We start from the raw sequence: 19,873 nt of genomic DNA, 5'->3' as shown, positions 1-19,873 counted from the left end.
GGCAAAACCTTCCTTGTTGCCCTGAACAACTGGAGCTGAAATTGCCACCTGGCAAACACACAGGCTCCCATAATGCCCACTGGAGCCACACTAACAGCAGCTCTGTGATTTGGATGCTTTTTCTGCAAACAACGTAACTCTTCTAAAAAAGCCTGACAGGTGGCAAACTTGCTTATTACATTTCTTTCACTACTGTAATACCAGCTCCATCCCACAGCTTTTAAAAAAAAGGCAGGGAAAACTGTCTCATTACACAAGTATCTGTGATGTTACATTGACATCATTTCCCAGGGAAGCAGATGGTGACTGGAAGAGAGGCCACTTCAGACTCCAGCATTGCTCTTTCCAGGAGCCTATCATTACAATTCAGCTACATACCCCAGCCGAAACAGGCGGACTGAATTTCCATTGCATTCATCCTTGTGTTACCTTGCAGGCAGTGTGCAGGACAAATGGTTTCTATTCCATCAACGTGCCCAGCTGGTTCAGCCTACACAAGGTGGTCCAGCCCTTGGTGAAGCGGGTCTGCGACACCGATCGGCTGGTTTGCAGCAAGACCTGCCTCAATTCAGCCGACATCGGTTTCGTAATCGATGGCTCCAGCAGCGTTGGCACCAGCAACTTCCGCACAGTCCTCCAGTTTGTAGCCAACATCAGCAAGGAGTTCGAGATCTCTGACACTGACACCCGCATCGGAGCCGTTCAGTACACCTATGAGCAAAGGCTCGAGTTCAGCTTTGACAAGTACAGCACAAAGCAGGACGTGCTGAGTGCTATTAAAAGGATCAGTTACTGGAGCGGCGGGACCAGCACAGGAGCAGCCATCAGCTATGCATCAGAACAGCTGTTCAGCAAATCCAAACCCAACAAAAGAAAGATCATGATTCTCATTACAGATGGCAGGTCTTATGATGATGTCAGAGTGCCAGCCATGGCAGCTCACCGAAACGGTAAGTTCTTGTATGGCTACCTGCTCTCCCTACACGCCTCAGCATTTATCCAGGTCAGAGAAATGCAGTTTGCTATGATTTGAAGGCACTAGATGAAACTTCATGACGGAACCTTCAACTTTATGAAGGAAACTTTATGAAGCACCTCACCTTGGGGTCTCACTGAGCTCTAACAAGAACAGCATCTGTTTAATATCTGAATAAGGAACTTAAAAAATAAATCACATAAATCTAGCAAAATGCAGCTATGTCTAGGAGATATCAGGGGATTTCTACAGTCTTAGTAACACATGAAGCCTCCTTTGGCTTTCCAGTCAGGATAGTCATACATCTTCCAACACAACTGTAAGGCATTTGCATTGGAACAAGAATGTGTTGTTCAGACCCAGGGCAGAAGCTTTACTATTGTTTGAACCTTTTTGCTGTTGGCAAAAGGTACTTCCAAAACACATATTACACCTTTCCTCCAATTGAAAATACCATTTTTATACAGACTGAGAGCACTGCAAGTCACTGCCCACATTTTTGTGGCCTGGCAACTACGTTTGCAGTATTGGTCTTATATTTAACGCAATGACAACTTTTATGCTCATTCTAAACTCTGGGTCTCTTTCCAGGAGTTATAGCTTACTCCGTCGGAGTTGCTTGGGCAGCCCAAGATGAACTGGAAGCCATTGCAACAGACCCCGATAAGGAGCATTCCTTCTTCGTGGATGAATTTGACAACCTCTACCGCTTTGTTAATCAGCTCATCCAAAATATTTGCACAGAATTTAATTCCCAGCCACGGAATTGATGGCCTTGAGCAAGGCAGGACCCTTGGGCACCATGCTGAAGGCACGCCAAGTGCCACAGGAGTAATGCCAGTCCTCAGTTCAAGAAATACTGGAGGTGTTTTTCTCTGGCACTTTCCAGTCAGCAAGGCTGATTGCAGCTCTGTCCCTATGCATGATAAAAGCTCTATGTAGATGGGTTTTTTTTGGTTTTTTTCCTTGCAGGCTTCAGAAACTCTGATTCAGATGGGTAGCAAAACAGGCAGTAAACATGGAGGAAATAACTGGAGCTGTTTGAAAAGCTGCTTCCAGTATAGAGCCCTGGCTTGTCTGATTCCCACCTTTGGGCACACACAAGCTCCTTAAAATGTACCACCTGCTTCCTGAAGTGGCCAGGTCCCTTCGGGGAGCAGCCATGCTGTTCAGCTGCTGTGGCAGAAGCACCTCCATGTGGCATTGCCCACCAGATGACACTCAGGTCAGGGCTGAAATACCAGACACTTTTTTGGGGGGGACACACAACTCAAATTTGAGTACCTTCTTAAAAGCAGGCACTCTCTCCCTAAAGCTGTCTTGCCAGCAAGTTAAGCTTCAGCTACTGTAAACTCAAGCATTGAGATTTATCCAAACCCAGAGACTGGAAAGCAAGTCCCAAGCTGTGGGATTCTACAACTGTTTGTCAAGCCCAATAAAGCCCCAAATCCACAAAGCAGCCAACACGCATGAACTGGAATCTCGTCTCCTACAGCACGGCATTAATGTTTGATTTTGAGAAGTGTCTTGTCCCCTTAGCTCTCTTGCTCTGCTCTTGTGAGGCTCAAGGCCTGCAGGACCACAGGAGAGCTGCCAGGAAGAAGAGACTCTTTAAGAAAAGCTGTGGGTTTAAGTTGCTCGCAATCAGAAAAGCATCTGAGACCCATCACTCTATTGTTAAACCACAGCTCAGAATAGCTTACAGCAGTCTCTAGTGTGAGGAGAGCTATTCAAGAGCCATTAACAGGATTTAAGAGGGAATTATCTGAAGTTCTGTATTACACACCAGCAAAAGCAGCATTTCCAGCATTCACAGATACACTCTCCCAAATTTGGGATTGATTTCTGTTTTATGGATTGATTTCTCAATGAACCAACTACAGCCCCGGATTATTCAAAACACACAGTTGTTTCTTAAGTGAAGGACTAGCCATATCGCTAGTCAGTAGGGGAGTAGTGACACATTAATTGGAAATATTACTGAAGTAGCTAAAAAATTACCAATTAAGTAAGCATAATGCAAACTAATGAGAACAGCAGATTCTCCATGATCTACCTGGTGTGGTAACATAAGCCAGGTTGGGGTCCTCTCAAGAGGCTATCGAAACCAATCCTGGATGAAACAGTTTTACACAGAGAAGGTTCAGATTTTCCTCTCAGAACAAACATGCAGTTCCAGCTTTAACATCATCAGTACAATAAACAATCAATATAATAATGCTACCCAGACAGAAGATGCAGGGCACTGACAGCTTCCAAAAAAAGCAAAACAAAGACATAAATTATATTTATATGCAGAGTTTTTAACACTAATCTGTGCTGCTGCACTTCCACAGCAATAGCCTCTTGGCTTGAAAAAAGTAAAGATTAAGGATAGAGAGTTAGGTAGAAGCAGAGCAACCCCTGATACCCCCATCTCCTGACCCACCTCCCTCACTACCATTCTGCTGAAAGCATTGTTCTCTGTCAACAAGGGACATTACATGGGCTGGACAAAACTCAAACCATAAACTGAATTTACTGGCGACTTCAGTTCAGACACCAGATTTACTGTCTGAAGACCTGTTTGCTTGGGGTTTAATTTGGGGCTAGCTGAGAAAAAGGCCTACGTCTTAACTTTTAGCTATTTTTAATATTGTGGTTTAATTTTTAATGCAATGGCTTACCACCACATATTGTTTTCCATACTGGCTGTATTCTTGCAGCACAGAAGACTGGTACTCTACAGAGACTCCCCAATGTTTCACTTGTGCTCTAATGAAAGCACAGCACAGACAGCCAGACATTAGGAACAGTTAAAGCCACATGTGTCTTTAGGATATGCATTTTAATTTCTTCCAAAAGCTTAAACTTCAAGCAATGACAGTGACCTTTCAGATGCTCTTTCAGAGGGAAGTTGCACAGATATCTTCTGTGTCAAGCATTTAGAAAGGGCACTTCATGGTCTGTTGTTGCTTAAATGGTTTTATCTTAAGGCTAAAGAACAATGATGGCACTCGGTTGCCAATGTGCATTTTTATTAACTTCTCGGGATGATATTGAAATTGTTGGATCTCAAAGCGTGAAAGAGGTTTAATGTTTAATCTGACTCTCCACTAAACTTAGATGTCCTATTCATAAACACTGTAAACTTAAGCGTAAGCCTTGAAACTTGTAAGAATACACCCTTCCACTAACAGAAGCGAGGGGATCAGCACAGAACACACTCCTTTTAGCCTTTACCTTTCATAGCAATCAAAATACTTGCCATCTACTAAAGTCTCTAAATACTGTTTTATTAAAAACCAAGATAACTTATGTATAAATCTTCATAAATGTTTGAGGGGGTATATTTGTTTGAAGAAAGCAGCAGAACTCCTTCTGTAACATATACAAGGTATTTTGAGCTTATCAGTACAAGTTGCTGTATCTTTTGCAATAAAATTGTCCCAAAGGCATATGCAGTACATGTCACCTCATATGTGGTTAAAAAATAAACACCAAATATGGTTCATACCATTTTAGTTTCTGAAACATAGCTGGGGTTCTTGCTAGGTTATGGAAGACCTAGCAAGGTTGGTAAAGCCCCAGGTGTTTCAATGTTGTCCTTTTAACATGCTCAGCTGAAAAAAGCCTGAGAGTGAGCTAGCAGAGGAAGGACCACCAAATGAGCTATCAGAGGAAACAGTCATTCAAGCAGAGTCTAATGGCTGAAAGGCATCAAAATCATGTGTACTTTCCCAAGTCTGCAAGATCACATCTTACTCAGAAACAGACTTCTTTTGAAGCTGAAAAAAAATTAACAGTGTCTCTCCACACTTTCTAGATGCAGGGCTGAATCAGAAAAGGATCTAGACGTCCAGACGTTTGATGCTGGGCCACTTGGTTTCAGATGCCTGACCACTGCAGTGGAACCTGCCCTCTGGCTGAGGCATCCCAAAAAGGTCACCAAAGGGTTGGACTTGGAGGCAGGCCGCTGGGAGCTCTCTGAACTAGACACTGGTTACATAGCCAGAAGGGGGTTGTCTGATCACCCTCTCCCCAGGAAATAAGCATCTTTGCACTCAGGAGTTGGGCTAGTGGCTCACCACTGCTCAGCAATCACAGTGCAGAACTCTCACCTGGAAATAAATACCAACATGCATGCTCTGGAAACCTTGGGGGAGCTCAATGACAGCACCTCCTGTCTCTAACTCCAGCATCAGCTACTCACATTCTGGGTGCAATTCAAAGTTAAACCATCTCTTCAGAGAGAGGTAACTCAAAGTCCTGCTTCCCAGCAGTATCTTACCTTGCTGGTCCAGAAGTGGGACACTCGGCACCTCTGCTGTCACTGTGTCACCCGGCACAGAAGGCATCACCTGCTGTGAGCACCCTCCTGCTCCTCGGCTGCTGCTGGTTCAGCTAAAGGAGGGTTTCCACATGGCAGCTGCTGAATTTTGCTTTTCGGACAGATGGGCTTCCCCTTCCTTCTCACATTCCTCCCCCCACAGCTCTCCAGCACATGAGGGGAACCATTCCAGCGACCAGGAAAAGCTCTGGGGTTAAGCATCCAGACAGGACAAACCCAATCTAAACGTCCTCAGTGGATTTAACACCCTACCTGTAAACGCCACAGAAAATTATCCACATTATCTACTTGGCAAGTCAAATCAAGCTGTAAATATCAGAAATATTACCTAGACACCAAATACCAAGTCAGTCTTCTGTGGCATACGTACCTTAAATTACTTCATGGTTGAACAAAGTCACTCACTCTCTATCATTCTTCTAGTTATTTTTCTCTGCCCATCAGCAACGTTATGGAAACAAGTTGATCCCTTTTCTTTTCCATTCCCATCTCAGTTTGAGAAGTCTTAAGGCAGTACCAGGCCATCTATATTTGCTAAATCACCTACATACTGAAAGCACTGCAAGTGTACATCTATATAGCTGAGTGCCTCAAATGCCTCAAAGTAGTCTTTCTTTTCCTTGTTAAAAACTTAAACTGAGGGGTATCACAGGTCTCAGCACTGCATCAGCTACATCACTCACAATCAGCTGTCAGTCTTACTGGATGGCAAGAGACACAAGTGTTATTTTTCTTAACACCAGCTTAACTCCTTCTCCGATTTCTAATACTCTGTTAATGCAGTTGAAGAACTCCAACACTCATGCATAGAAATTACTTCTTTTTAAGCGCAAAGAGAAATGGTAGTTAAAGTTTCACCATAGGGCCAAAAAGAATATACTCACTTTTCTCACACCCAAATCATTATGGCGACATGTCTTGTTCATAGGCAACCATAAGAATGTTAGGAAGGCCCCCCCATGTGGGAGGGTCACTCCTACATTGTTTGTGAAATCTTCTTTCTCCCTACCTCAGGAATCTTCTACTGACCCTCTCTGGAGGCAGAATACTGGCGTGAATGCAGTTGTAATGTCATTTCATAAAGCAATTCCTCCTTTCCTACGAGGAGGGAAGATGAGTAGGACTAAATCAGAAGGGTTATTTTACTTACCAAGGAGATGAGAACTTCGCTTATCCCACCTACAAGCTTAGAAAAAACAGGATGGACTCGCTAACAAGTCGTTCTGCTCAGTTCTGTGTAGATTCCCATACCACCCCCTCAACAGTGCCGTTCTGAGCATCTTCCTGTAGCAATGCGACTGCCATCTGTGATGTGTGGTTTGCTCTCCCTCATCCTCTCCCCAAGGGCAGAACCATGCACTTATTTTTATGCTAAATATATGTTCTCCCCAAGAAGCGCACCACGTCTCGCTGCGATCAACGCACCGCTGACAGACCAGCTCCTGCGCAACAGCACTGTACTCACTCTGCACGCCTGTTCACCCTGCGAAGATACTGGGGACTGTGTGCCTAAGTGCATGGAAAGAGGTATGGTGCCAACAGTGCCAAGATGGCAGAGCAGTACAAAACTGAGACATATGGAGAACAGAAAAACTGAGACACTACTGTGAATGGTAACACATTGCACAGTTCAAAAGGAAGTTCGCATGAAGTTACCTCATGCCCCTCCAAATGCGTATCTACTTGTTCTAGTCTGAGTGCACTTCCCCCTCCTAGCACACACTCCAAGAGTACAAACATTTTGTGATAAAACGCAGAATTATGAACACAATACAAAACGTTGAAAAATAGTATTTATTAGCACCCAATTTACATAATTATATGGTACAAATGACACTTACTTGCTGCTGTAACATTAAAGCTGCTCTTAAAAACCATTGCTTATTTCTGGAAGTCCACGTGATTTTGCTCAGCACAGAATGCGGGTACAGTATACAGCTACCCCACTTCACTGCTGTCATACCAATACAAATATCTGCATGGTTACCTCAATGTGGTCTCGTTTTAAACGGCACACTAACATAAGAAGATCTATATAATTTTAATGACAAAATATTTACTTGACTTATTCAGGCAAATGAATGTAGCTTTAACTATAACCTATCCAAGAAGTTTCACAAAATATGAATTACAGTGAAAAAGAGAAAAGTCAGGGCTGCAGTTGAGCAGCTCAAAAAATATACTGGTATATTTCAAAATAATCTCCCTCTGAATTTTCTATCTTTGCCATTTTAGATATTTAGGATTTTAAAGTATTGAATTTTAGTAAGTTTAATAGTGTGTGTTTGAAGAAGCATTTTCATTTAAAGCAAAAATTTATACTTTTTATAATAACTGCTTATGAAATCTTTGGAGAACAAATCACTTTTTCACTTTTCTCATGTCCCACGATTAAGAAGCCTTTCTGAAATTATGAAATACATTAAATTTATGGATGCTTACTCCCAAGAAAACGATTTCCTTCACAAGTTCGAAAACAGAATTTCTCACTTAAAATAACATTCACTTTTGTACGACAGTAGCATTTAAACAAGGTAATTTGGTGGTACTGAAATTCTGACACAGCCTTGTACTGAGCCATACACAACAACTGACAAGCAGACTATTTGTCAACGAGTAGGTATTTCTCATTTGGATCCACCACTCTGCAAGACACTTGAAGCCCAACATTGTTTCAAAGTAGTCATTCAAAACTGGTGTGCAAAATCATAACCTCAGCATAATTCTGAAGGGGAGTCTTAATTTCCTTTAGCTGTTTATGTATCGGTCACAGTAGCCTTTTCATATCAACTATCTGTCATGGAAATGACCCCAAACAGAAGAGGAGCAACTGTAATTACTAGCATTTAAGTGGTTATCACCTGTGGTATCGTCTCCAAAAGAGAACTGTCAGGTAACTCTAAAGTTCAATAGTTATTCTTGTAGAGAGGAAAAAAAAAAAAGTAGATTAATATAAGCAACAAAGAAAATCCAAACTCTGGTCCATAAGGCAAAGAAATTTGTCTTTTTTAACCTGACGGTTTCTTTTAAAAGAAACCAATTGAAGATATTTATGTGAAATACAATGCAGGTAGCTGATAGGCTGACAAATATCAACAGAAAATCTTAGAGCAACAATAGTCTTCTCATCATGGGTTTTCTTCTACAAGTTTTTTCAGATGCATGATTCAAGGAAAACATAGCACAAGACCACTTTTCAGTCTGCTTGGGCTATAAAGGTACAAGAAATGATTAGCTAACATGCTCAGTTTGCATTTCCAGAAAAAGTTGTAACACATACGAGACAATTTTCAAAACCTATGTATGTTTGTAAATGTCTGATTGCAAGGAAACAATTCTAGGAGCCACACATCTGAAAACAAGCTACATCCAAAAAGCACTGTATCTTGATGACAGGAAGAATAAAAAAATAAATTCTTAATGGAAAAATATTAGCTTGAAGTCCATCGTTTATCCCTTATACAATGTTTTTGGCTGCTTTTTGTAAGTAATCCAAAAATAATGAAAATATTTGGCTTGGCAACAAGTTATCCCCTCCCTTTCAGAATAGTACAAATCCAGCTGCATAAATCTTTTCTCAATGTCCCAGTCTAATACTCTGGTGTGAGGACCAAGGGTTTCTTGAAACAGCAAGGAAGTAATTTTGGGAGCCTGCAATTCAAACTGAGGGAATGCAAGCAGACCAGGCTTGAGGACTGTGTCAACGCAAGGCTTTGAGCAGCTTAAAAGCACACATGCAGGCATGGTTTAAACGTGGGTGTGATCTCCCAGGATCACAGCGTGGCTTGGCAGCACGAGCAGGGCGAAACTAGTTTAACACACAATACTACAAACCAGACTTAATCAGGAAGAAACTTGGGCTAAAAAGCATATATTATTAAATGCCTTTTTAGCTCAGCCATAGTTTGGATTTTGTCATCTAGCAACAAATCTCTCCTGACAATGAACCAGTGGAGACCCACAAATTGTACTATTCAACTGGATTTACACCTTCTGTAGTGGAATTCAGCTTCTCAAAAACATGTTAAATGATACAGCACTTCGTAAGTTTTCACAGCAGACTACAGAGCAGCAAAATTAAGTCAGCAGGTGGGGTAAAGAGATAAATCAGTACAATTAAATGAACTGTGAATAAGGAGGTACAAATCAGCCTTTTGGTGGTGGGAGGAGTAGGGCTGAAGCTGAAACCCCACCACCCTTCAAAGAACACTTTAAGAGAAAATCAATAGTCCTTTATGAAATTTACCCTGCAATGACACTCCACTGCAGATGAGATTTTAAGATTCTCAGAAAATACAGCCTAAAGGAGGATTTAAGTGGGAAGATAAAAACTAGATATCAAAAGGATAGATAACCTGCACAACAGGTATGTTCATTAGCACAGGCAGAGACATAATTTTAAAAGGTCTTATTTCCCACCATCCTCCCTCCTGGGATTAGTCCCACCAGCTGAACAAGAGCACTTGCCTGAGCAAGGACTATTTACACAAAGGTCATCCTAGTCCCCCCCAGCTGCCCAGGTGTTTGTTCATTTGCTCTACTGTATGTAATACTATCTTCTACAATATAGGTTATTTCTTGTAAAACACCCCCTATATAACTGGATGGATTAACACTATGGTTTTCATCAGTTTCTCTGCTGCTCAGTAGAAACATTGTGGTCGTTTCGACTAGCAGTTTACAGGCCATTCATTGCAGTAACGGTCTAAGTCTCTAAGCTTAAAGACACTGAGGATGAGTCAAGACTGTTCACCTATTGTAACCCTCTTCAACTAAATACATTATCGACTTAGATAAAATATTCTCAATGCCTTCATGTCCTTATGGAAAAAGAGAGCTTCCTGAAACATCCGAGTGTTTTTTTCAAGGAAATCTTTGCTTCCTCTCTGTCACTTGATACTAACAGCTATGCTGAGCATCCCTAGGATGCTTACCAACAGCAGATGCCCAAGAAAACTCAATTACCATGTCAAAGATTGCAACATTGGTTTGTGTAAGTGGTTTACTACCATATTCTGATTTCTTCATTCTTAACAGTGTCGTCCGAAACAATTTCCACTAAACAGCCACAAATTTCAGAATGATTTTAAATGCCATATTATAAGCAGCATCATGTTTTCACAGTTATTTCCATGAATCTTATCAGCTCACCCATAACAAAACTGAAAGACGTGCATGCTGAGTCACAAATCACCTGGAACCACTGGTCCCATGCACATCTCGTTTGTATGAGAAATTACTGAAGGAGTATTTTTTACAGAATGGGCTATTTAATGTGAAGTGAGTCATACAGTTGACACTGTATGTAATATATATTAAATACATAGATTATGACCAAAGAAAAAAAAAGAAAAGAATGAGAAACAAGCCTAAAATTCTACTCTGCTTCCCAAATTTTGTGGGTTTGGTTCAATACTGACGGACATCATGACACAAAGTCTTAAGTCCTGCAATGTTGTTTTTAAATAAATGTTTATACAGAAACAAGAGAGTAGTCCCACTACAGTGTCCGAGGAACTTATCTTTGCATAACTGAGTCTCCAACATGAAGACTATGTTAACAGAAGAGTAAGTTCTGTTCTTAGAATTTAAGTAATAAGCTATAACAAATCTCTTGCCATCTCCTCATCTAAAGTGACATGGTTTTGAAATTTGAACAATCTCCACCTTTTACTTTGACACAAAAGTGCATAATTTGGAATCTGGATATATACTAGATTTTATCCTTCATACAACCTGCAACCAATTGACAAATAAATAAATCTGAAGAACCATTATGGGAAAGCCTTGATAACCTTGTTACTCTAACCTTTTAATGTTTTCTCCTTTGTGATACCATCGGGCTAAACTCTGCACTGCTCCCCAGCCAAATTCTCCCGTGATGACACCAGTCACATGGAGGGAACATCAGTTCTGGCCATTTAACCCACTACCTATCTCCTACAGGGTACAGCAAAGGGTCTCCCTGCTTCCCTCACTGTTCAGCACACAATCAAAATGACCGCTGCCTACAGATCTTCAAAGTAAAAATACAAATCTCATTTCCAATACTCCCATGCTGCAGAAATTACTTGATAGATTGCAAACCTGATGCTTCAGCAAAGAGGACTCCAGTGAGAACACTGCTGTACTCTCTTGTACAGGCACAGGGATAACCACAATGGCTGCATTTTCTTCCTTAACTCTACCCACATTACTAGGTTTTACTATGTTTACTAGATATTTCACACAGGTGTCAAGTAGGCTCCCTAGGACAGTCTGCAAAGACACTGCCAAACCACAGCCTGCAAACGCTTCCAAATACAGATCTTTAAAGGCATTAAAACAAACCTCAAACCTGCTTATCTGATGGCTATGCCTGCTTTTTAATTTTTTGTTTCCTTTGGGATGGACTAACACTTCTGCCAATCAAACACTGCCAAAATGCCACATCAGTTTATGGAAATTGCTGCTCCCCAAAATTACATTGTTAAAACATGAGGAAGGGGGTGGGGAAAGGGAACATCTGTGATCAAACAGGTGTACTGAAAAAGGTGGTGTAACCAAGTCCTTTATCTCTTACACATTTATTCAGAAGGACAAGTTTCTGGTTACTTTAAATTCACATCTGCAAAATGGTGTTGTATGACCTAATCACAAAGCTGTATGGTGAACATCACACACACTTGCTCAAACACATTACATATGGGACTGCTTTAACATAACATTATTTGAAAACATATGGCCTAAAAAATAACCTACAGTGCATGGCATATAGTTCTACAGGCTTCTTGCTAAAGAACATATTTTATCAAAATAAAGATGAATGAGATCCCAAAATATTCTTTGGGTGATTTTCTTACAAGTAGTAAAATCTTTTACATGGTATGTCTAAAGTTTTCTCTTTGAGGCACAAAAAAAAAATATGCAGACACTAGGATTTCGTAAGAGTGAAGAAAATGTTTTCCACAATATAATTATATCTAGAGCTTCTTCCAGCTCCAAATTATTTTGTGCAAGCATTTTGGTAACTGAATCAAATATGTGAAAGCAAACAGCACAGTGAAGTAAATTAGAAATAAAAATGAGAGTATTTAAACCTAGTGAACCAATTTTCAACATATGGAAGGACTGAAAATTCTCCCATTAAATTAGTTAGTAAAACCAAAATCAGTAGCACAGGCTAATATAAAAAAAAGATTATATGAGTTAACCATTAAAAAATGTACCATGTAAATTAGATATCGGAAAAATAGTAAAATCAGTAGCACAGGCTAACATACACAAAAAATTATATGAGTTAACCATTAAAAAATGTACCATGTAAATTAGATATTGGAAGAATAGTAACAGTAAAATGCCATATACTGATGTTGCACAAAAATGCTTTTTTGCAAGAATAAGCCTCAGGTCCAGTTTTGTTTACATCTTCAACACATGTATGTATCGCATTCATGAAGTTACCAATTACATTGAACCAGGAAGAACTGCACATAAAAGGGAAAAAATAAAAATAATTTAGTGCCCTCAGAGCTCAGAAGTTCCAAGCTTATAAAACCCAGGATAATCATGAAACAGGAATTAAGTATCTAGCTGCAAAAGAATCATAACAACATACTGAAAGTGAAGAAGAAACTTAAGAAGCAACAATGCTCAAAGTTATTTAAAACAGTTGTCAGAAATAAATATGATTTGGGTTTGCGAAACATTAGCCAGAAGACCAAAAGTTTGGTCTTCCTACACAAAAGCATCATGTTGGAGGAAAAAAAATCCAAACAAACAAACCCCACACTTAACAGATGACCTTCAGACAAAGTCCAACAAATCATCCATGTGGAATGGTGTTGCAGGCACCAAGCTGTGGAAAACTGAGCTAAAAAACTGAAAACAAGAAAAAGTTGTGTAAAAAGAGCAGACTACAAAATAGCTTGAAGAAAGTGGAAAGGAATGGAAATACACAGCTAGAACCAGTGCGTGCCTGCAGGTTCCAAATTACAAAGATGATGAGGAAGATGTAAAATGGCACAAAACATGGCTTAGAATACTGGCATGAAGTTACAAAAAAGAACTACTAAACATCACATAAATCCTCCTGTCAGTGAGACGTAATTGTTGAAATAATCTTCGAAAGCAAGCCTAATTGTTTAGAACATACATAAAACCTCACTGGCCAAGACAATATTAAAATGCACAAGTCTACAACCCTGCTTTAGCAAGCAGATGGACTAGATAACCTAAATAATTTTTTCATCCCTAACTCCTATGATGATGTTCAGAAGATCTGACAGGCTCATGCACAATACCCTGCAGTCCTACAAGTATGTGAGCAAGTACAGTAAAAAGACATTGACATCTATTATGAAGACCAGCACAAAAATATATATACTCCACAACCTCTTTGTAAGGCTACATTTGTTTTGTTTTGTTTTTTAAAGGCACCTCATCCTCTAGCTATTGCCAGCTTTTAAAAAAAAAAAAAAATCACTTTTCCATTTGAGCAAGAGCTCAATAGTGAGAAGGAAACACCTTTCAATTCACATTTCAACAGCCACTTCTTACATTCGAATTGTAATCAGAATGACAGTCTTTAAAAACAAGCATGCCGGCCTATTAATTTTATGTACAGCAATTTAAACAACTGTAACTACATATTGTATTGTGTAAGCAAAAGCACAACATTCATTTCATACTCACACCATTACCCTTTGTATACACAAACTCAAGAGAACTCTTAATACTAAAACATTAAAATGCATCCATGGAGTCTTCCCTTACTAGACACATTTAATACATGTTTACAATATATATACACATATATAATATACATAACTTTTAGAATTTTTCAAATAAATCTTTGTAATTTCCTCTTCAAAAAGAAATAAAATAATGACACTGAAAGAAATACGAGTCAAGTACACAGAACTCTCACAAAGTTGAATGCTCAGTTTTGCAGCCAAGTTTCCCCCTTTCCATCATAACCAAAACACTTTATAAAAACTAAATAATCTGGATTACTATTGTAGTCATCTGTTTCATGGTAAAAGTTCTAATCTTATCTATGGAAATATATTGCATATCAATATGATGAAGTGACGTATCTGAATATTCTGAGCAATAAAAGGTATTCCAGGATATTTTAGCAGTAAATATAATGTGTTGCAGGCTCAAACAGCACAGGTCAACTTTTTATTCTAAATAATACAGTTGATTTAAACTCTGAGATCAGCTTCAAATGTGGTCCCATCCCCAAATGCCACTCTAAAAACAACACAGTCAAACCCTATATTGGTGTCTTTCAATGATTCCTTTTTAAAAAGTGTCAGTTTAAAGGTAAAGATTTATTTATCAGTTTCCAGTCTTAACCTCAGGCTGGTATGTAGAAGAGTTGCGTTGGGTTCTTTCCTACTCTCATCAGCACCAGAAATCATCTCCAACAGAAATTCTGCCTTGTATTCCCATTAGAGGAAAACACCAACTTCAAGCTTATCAGCAGTAATAACTCTGATGATGACACATAATAGAAAAGAATTCACTCACCTCCCTCTTTAAGAAGGGATAAAAAGACTAAAAGATCAGATTAAAAGTTATTTGTTATTTAAATCAACAGAGAAACTCTGATTTCATAAACAAAGCATGTCTGTTGAGTAATTACAAGAAGCACTCACTCTTCAGGTAACCTGATCAATGGCACAATATGCCCAGTGAAGTGGACAAGTTTAAAAGTTCCACAAATGGTGAAGCTGGAAAATACCTCTAGAAGTAGCAGAATCTCTCAAACTGACGGAACTTTGTATAGTTCCCACCTATTGCACTAGTAGGACTCATACACAGCATCACGTATAAGTTTAGTTTTCAACATAAATATTTCACTGTTACCCTTAATGCCCAGAATGATACCCTTTTTAGCAGGAAAGCAAGAGGAGATAAATGTTTGATAGTAAAATTGTAGGACAGCTTCTTTGGAAAGGTTTGTGATAATTTCTTGTGCCAGATCTCCAAGAATAAACAGCATTATAAATCTGAATAAGTTAAATCTGCTACTACAGTATATACAGACTGCTTCAGTCTGTTGTTAATTGGGACTAGACTAAAGGCTCAGCTTCTAGCCACGCGCTAATACAGTCTTTAAAAAATTATATAATTTTTTTTGCAAACTAAATATTTAGTGTATAACACAGAAGATGTAACAAAAACTTTACTGCATTTTAATTTATGTTAGTAATTTGCTTTCTTTTAATTGCATTTATCTTAGGCTAGCAGCCAGGTGGCTGAGATTAACTATCCACTACTACTCTCTGAACAAGATTTACTTTATTAATACCAAAGGAATGACAAAGTACCTCTCACATGACACAGTAATGAGCATGTGAACTGACACTTTTTCCAGGTGATTTAATTTTAAGTACACTAAGGTTCCTCAATAAAAAGCATCCTAGGAAGTTTCCCTCCTTTCCTACTCCCTGATGCAATTAGACCCCTTCTTTCCAGTACTCTGTTTTATTAATAGAGAATACATAGACCTAGTTTCACCCAAGGCCTGCCTGGACGAAAATTCACACCCTCTGAAATAAAAGCATTTCTTTTGTTTTTTAACTATTTGAAACTGAGAGTTTCCAAGCTCTCAGCACCAGCTGAGCTCACAGAAACCAGAACAAACGTCAATTTAGAAAACACCACCCTGCAAAACTAAACACTTACAAACATTCTCTGAATTACAGGGCAGGATAAGAAGACTCATGCCCTCCTCTCCTCTTTTGTGCAGCTGGCTAAATATATACAAAGCTAGAGTTGAAATGGAAGCACTCTGTCATACAAACACTTTAGCCAGGGCATCTGCTCCTGCACTGGCAATATAGCATTTGGAGGGGTGGAATGCCACATCATGAATGGACTCATCAAATTTTTTGCGATGAGCAGTAAATTCTTGGATACAGGTCTTGCTTTCAAGATTCCACAAGCGAATTGAACAGTCATGACCTAAAAAAAAGAGAAAACAGTTGTCTTTATAATTCTCATGTCTGCCACCATTATGAGAAAAAGAAAATGAAATTTGAATGTACTTACTGCCAGACATCAAATACAAGCCATTAGGATCAACAGCTAAACTTGTAACTGCATCTAAGTGAGCTACCATGGAGTGGATCAATTTTCCTTTGAAAGAAAAGATTTATTTAGATTATTTTCTGCAATTTACTTTGTTATCTGTATTCACTGCTTAAACCCTACTGCAGTTCATATTATAAATACAAGATCTTGTTCCCGTGATTGAATCATTAAAATTTTGCAGGAAGTAATTCTTTTAATGTTTACAGTCTCAGGAGAGCCACAGTACCACTATCACCAACTTTGTTAGACCTTTGTTTTATGTCTGCAAAACCACCGAGAAACTGCAATCACTGTGCATTTTAAGTATCTGCCCATTAAGTGAATTAAGCAAGTTCAGGAGTAAGATCCTGACTGGGAAGGAGGGCAGGGGCTAAGTATACTAATAAGCAATGAATATAAACTACATAAGAATATGGGGTAACTTTAGTCAACTCAAAATTAATGTTCTATTACAGCTTATTATAATTACAGTAATGATTTCATGTTAAAAATAAGAAATCATGGGTCAAATGTGGGTTTTTTTGTTGCAGAATATAATAAACCGGGGGGGGGGGGGGGGGGGGGGGAATGCATGGCCGTTTCCTCTCCTATTTATTACAGAACTACATCATCAAACAAATCAGCTATTTTCAGCTTTTTCTTCAGCTTCCATTGGGTCCTTTCACTTCTTGTTATTTAATATACATCTGGAGAGTAGCAACCTTAAAATAACAAAAGTATTGAAAGACATCAATTTAACTTTTAAGTCAGTGTGACCTGGAAGCAGAGAAGTCACAAACTGAAGATTATCAAGATCCACAGTCAGAATACCAGATTAATACTACCATTCCTATCAAAAAGTCCTTTAAAACCTAATAGTTTATAAATACACATCTCAGTGAAACTCTCACTAAAAAAGAGAAAAAGTATTATAAGCTGTCCAGCTGTTTCTGCAGAAGTCAGAGATCTAGAGAAATACAGTGGATCAAATTGAGAACGATGCCTACAAGGGAACTTCTACCTCCAAGCCATCAGGCAGACGTCTTGGAAGCACTAAAGGAGTGCCAGAGCTTCCTGCCCTCAGATCAAAATAACACAGACAACATAACAGAAGAAACATGAACATAAGCACATGAAGATTTTGAAAAAGCTTCCTTTTATGTGAAATATTGATAACTCCCATACATAAGGCATTTTAAAAGAATGGACAGAGGATGATGCAGGTTCCTTATCACTGTGCCAATAAAGTTTTAAGTGGGCTGGCAATCTTTGGGCTCTACTGGTGATGAGAGAGTTCTGTTTCAGAGGATATCCAATTCTTGACATCCCTCAGCATTTATGTGAATAATATTAATCATAATAAAATTCCATTTATGTTTGTTATACAACTGCTATGACTAGGACCTGCTGAAAAGATGCATACCTGTATTGTTGTCGTAGAATTTGATGTGTCTGTCTTCATGAGCAGTGATACTAATTGGAAGAGTTGGATGGCTGATGACTCTGTTTATCTGACAGGAGGAACTGACTGCTAAGAAAAAACCCACACATATCAATACATGTAAATTGCTAAGTTCTTTGAAATACTGCTACTAAGAAATAAATATGCAATCAATCTTATTTGCAAAGTAATTCTTTCCTTTATATAATGGAAATTCTCAGCCAGCACCTTATGTAATGTGGTTTAATCTAAAATACTTTCCAAATTACACACACACAGAGGCATATATAAAACTATATGTATGAGTGTAAATACGAACAAATAAGGTTCAACTTTTGGCCATGATTTTAGATGGGTGCATCAGCCAAGAACGTGAAGCCAAAAAGTGAGTGAAAATACCTTTTCTGCACTGCCCCACCTCCACACTCCTCCTTTTGTAAAGCCGAACTTTTTTCATAACATACAGACAGTACGGGAAAATTAACACCACAGGCAGCACGTTTCCAAGCAAACAAGATCCCATGCCCTCACCCTCACAGAGCAAAACCCACCTACTACTATTTGATATACATGGATTAAAATTCTTATTGAAGAAAAGGATGTTAGACTATTCATAGGAGAGCCACTTTCCTAGCCTTCAAGAATCTTGAAATATCATATATATACACATACACCCCACTCCCCGCCCGCCCGGCCCCCCCCCCCCCCAATAAAGTATAGGACTTTTTTGATTAGAAATCTAGGCATTGCTCTGACGCACAGCCTATTGCAAGTGTGGTCTTAAGAGGCATAATTACCACAAAAACACAAATAGCCACTTCACAGAACAGCAAAATACACTTATCTTCTTTCATGTGGGAGTTGACTGTATTTAGTTAAACTGCTGCCAAGGAACACTCACATCATCTAATCAAAATTCTTACTAAAATAAACAAAATAGAGTACTACTATAGGACCACTTGCTACTAAGGTGGTAAAGACATCAATTTACATCTTTCTATAAAAATCTGAACTGTCAAGTAGTGTCAGCATCCACAGGACACTTCAAAATTATGGAAGTGCAAATTAAGGAAAAAACACATTCATATTAATAAACCCCCCTAAAATTACTAAAAGCACATGAGACTGCATCACAGCTAGCTATCCTCACAGTTTTAAAATGCCAAGTAGAGTGAGGCTTATACTGAACAGCGAGTTCCTAAGTGGTGGTGGTAGGTTATTTCAGGTGACTCTTGCCTAGTTCTTGTAGAAATAATATTTTTTTTTTAAATACATGTAAGCTTTATAGTACTGTTGCATAACTAAATATACTAAACAGGGACTGCTGGTTGTCATACTACGGTCTCGTTTTCTTAAAGGAATATTACTGAATTACAGAAAGGAGGAGGTGATGAAAAAAATAGAAGAAAAAAAAAAGAAGAAAGGTAACTTCCACAGAGTAGAGATAACTGATTAAAGACTGGTTTTTCAGACAGGAATAAAGATGTGGGTTAAAAAAGGAAATCCTGCACAGTAAGGAATAATATAAAGAAGGGAAATGGCACTTTCCATTCCCTCTTATAAAATGACACAGTAATTTAACTATTTTAAAACAGACAAGCAAAGCCAACAAGAAGGGCTTACTCCCTTTTAAAAATATAATTAAATGGTAGAATTCAGTTACAAAACTTTCAGGGGAAAAATTATCAAATTTTTAAAAAAGACTGAAGTTTATATTATTAACAGGCTACCATTTTAGCCTGAATATGAAACTTCATGCTTCAGCTCATTCCTCTCTCTTTTCTAATGCCAGGGTAAAATAATTTACTGATAGCAGGCTCCCTACAGTTTCCTCTAAAACTTCTGATATTGGCCACTGCCATGATCCAAGGCACTATATCGGACCTTGTGAATACTCTTCCACTGGAGCTTTGCTTTTCTTCTACAGTGAAAACTTCAACTAAAGCCCAACTGCAAATGAACCAAGAGCATATATAAAACTTAGAAAAGGGAGGAAAATAAAATAGGAAAAAAGAATCCACAAACACAAACTCCCAAATTTTTAATAAATTCAACTTTAGAT

At 38.8% G+C, this 19,873-nt stretch overlaps 2 protein-coding genes across 14 annotated transcripts in view; one reads left to right on the top strand and one right to left on the bottom strand.

Annotated features, from left to right (window-relative positions):
• The window catches only part of VIT (vitrin), a 56,710-nt gene extending 52,297 nt beyond the window's left edge, over positions 1-4,413 (top strand). For all 10 annotated transcript variants that reach the window (XM_069800525.1, XM_069800523.1, XM_069800530.1 and 7 more), the window contains 2 exons: positions 437-950; positions 1,568-4,413. In XM_069800525.1, the coding sequence (XP_069656626.1) occupies positions 437-950; positions 1,568-1,746 (693 nt within the window). In that variant the 3' untranslated portion in view covers positions 1,747-4,413. The remainder of the gene's footprint in view (positions 1-436; positions 951-1,567) is intronic.
• A 2,672-nt stretch (positions 4,414-7,085) lies between these two features.
• STRN (striatin) overlaps positions 7,086-19,873 on the bottom strand; it is a 73,418-nt gene continuing 60,630 nt past the window's right edge. For 3 of the 4 annotated variants that reach the window (XM_069800509.1, XM_069800511.1, XM_069800513.1), the window contains 3 exons: positions 17,794-17,901; positions 16,350-16,436; positions 7,086-16,262 (listed from right to left, as the gene is read on the bottom strand). In XM_069800509.1, the coding sequence (XP_069656610.1) occupies positions 16,093-16,262; positions 16,350-16,436; positions 17,794-17,901 (365 nt within the window). In that variant the 3' untranslated portion in view covers positions 7,086-16,092. The remainder of the gene's footprint in view (positions 16,263-16,349; positions 16,437-17,793; positions 17,902-19,873) is intronic. The other variant, XM_069800510.1, reaches the window with a different exon arrangement.

The sequence above is a fragment of the Haliaeetus albicilla genome, chromosome 13 (genome assembly GCF_947461875.1).
Source record: "Haliaeetus albicilla chromosome 13, bHalAlb1.1, whole genome shotgun sequence".
NCBI classification, from domain to species: Eukaryota; Metazoa; Chordata; class Aves; order Accipitriformes; family Accipitridae; genus Haliaeetus; species Haliaeetus albicilla.
This window is presented reverse-complemented; position numbering and strand designations above follow the sequence as displayed.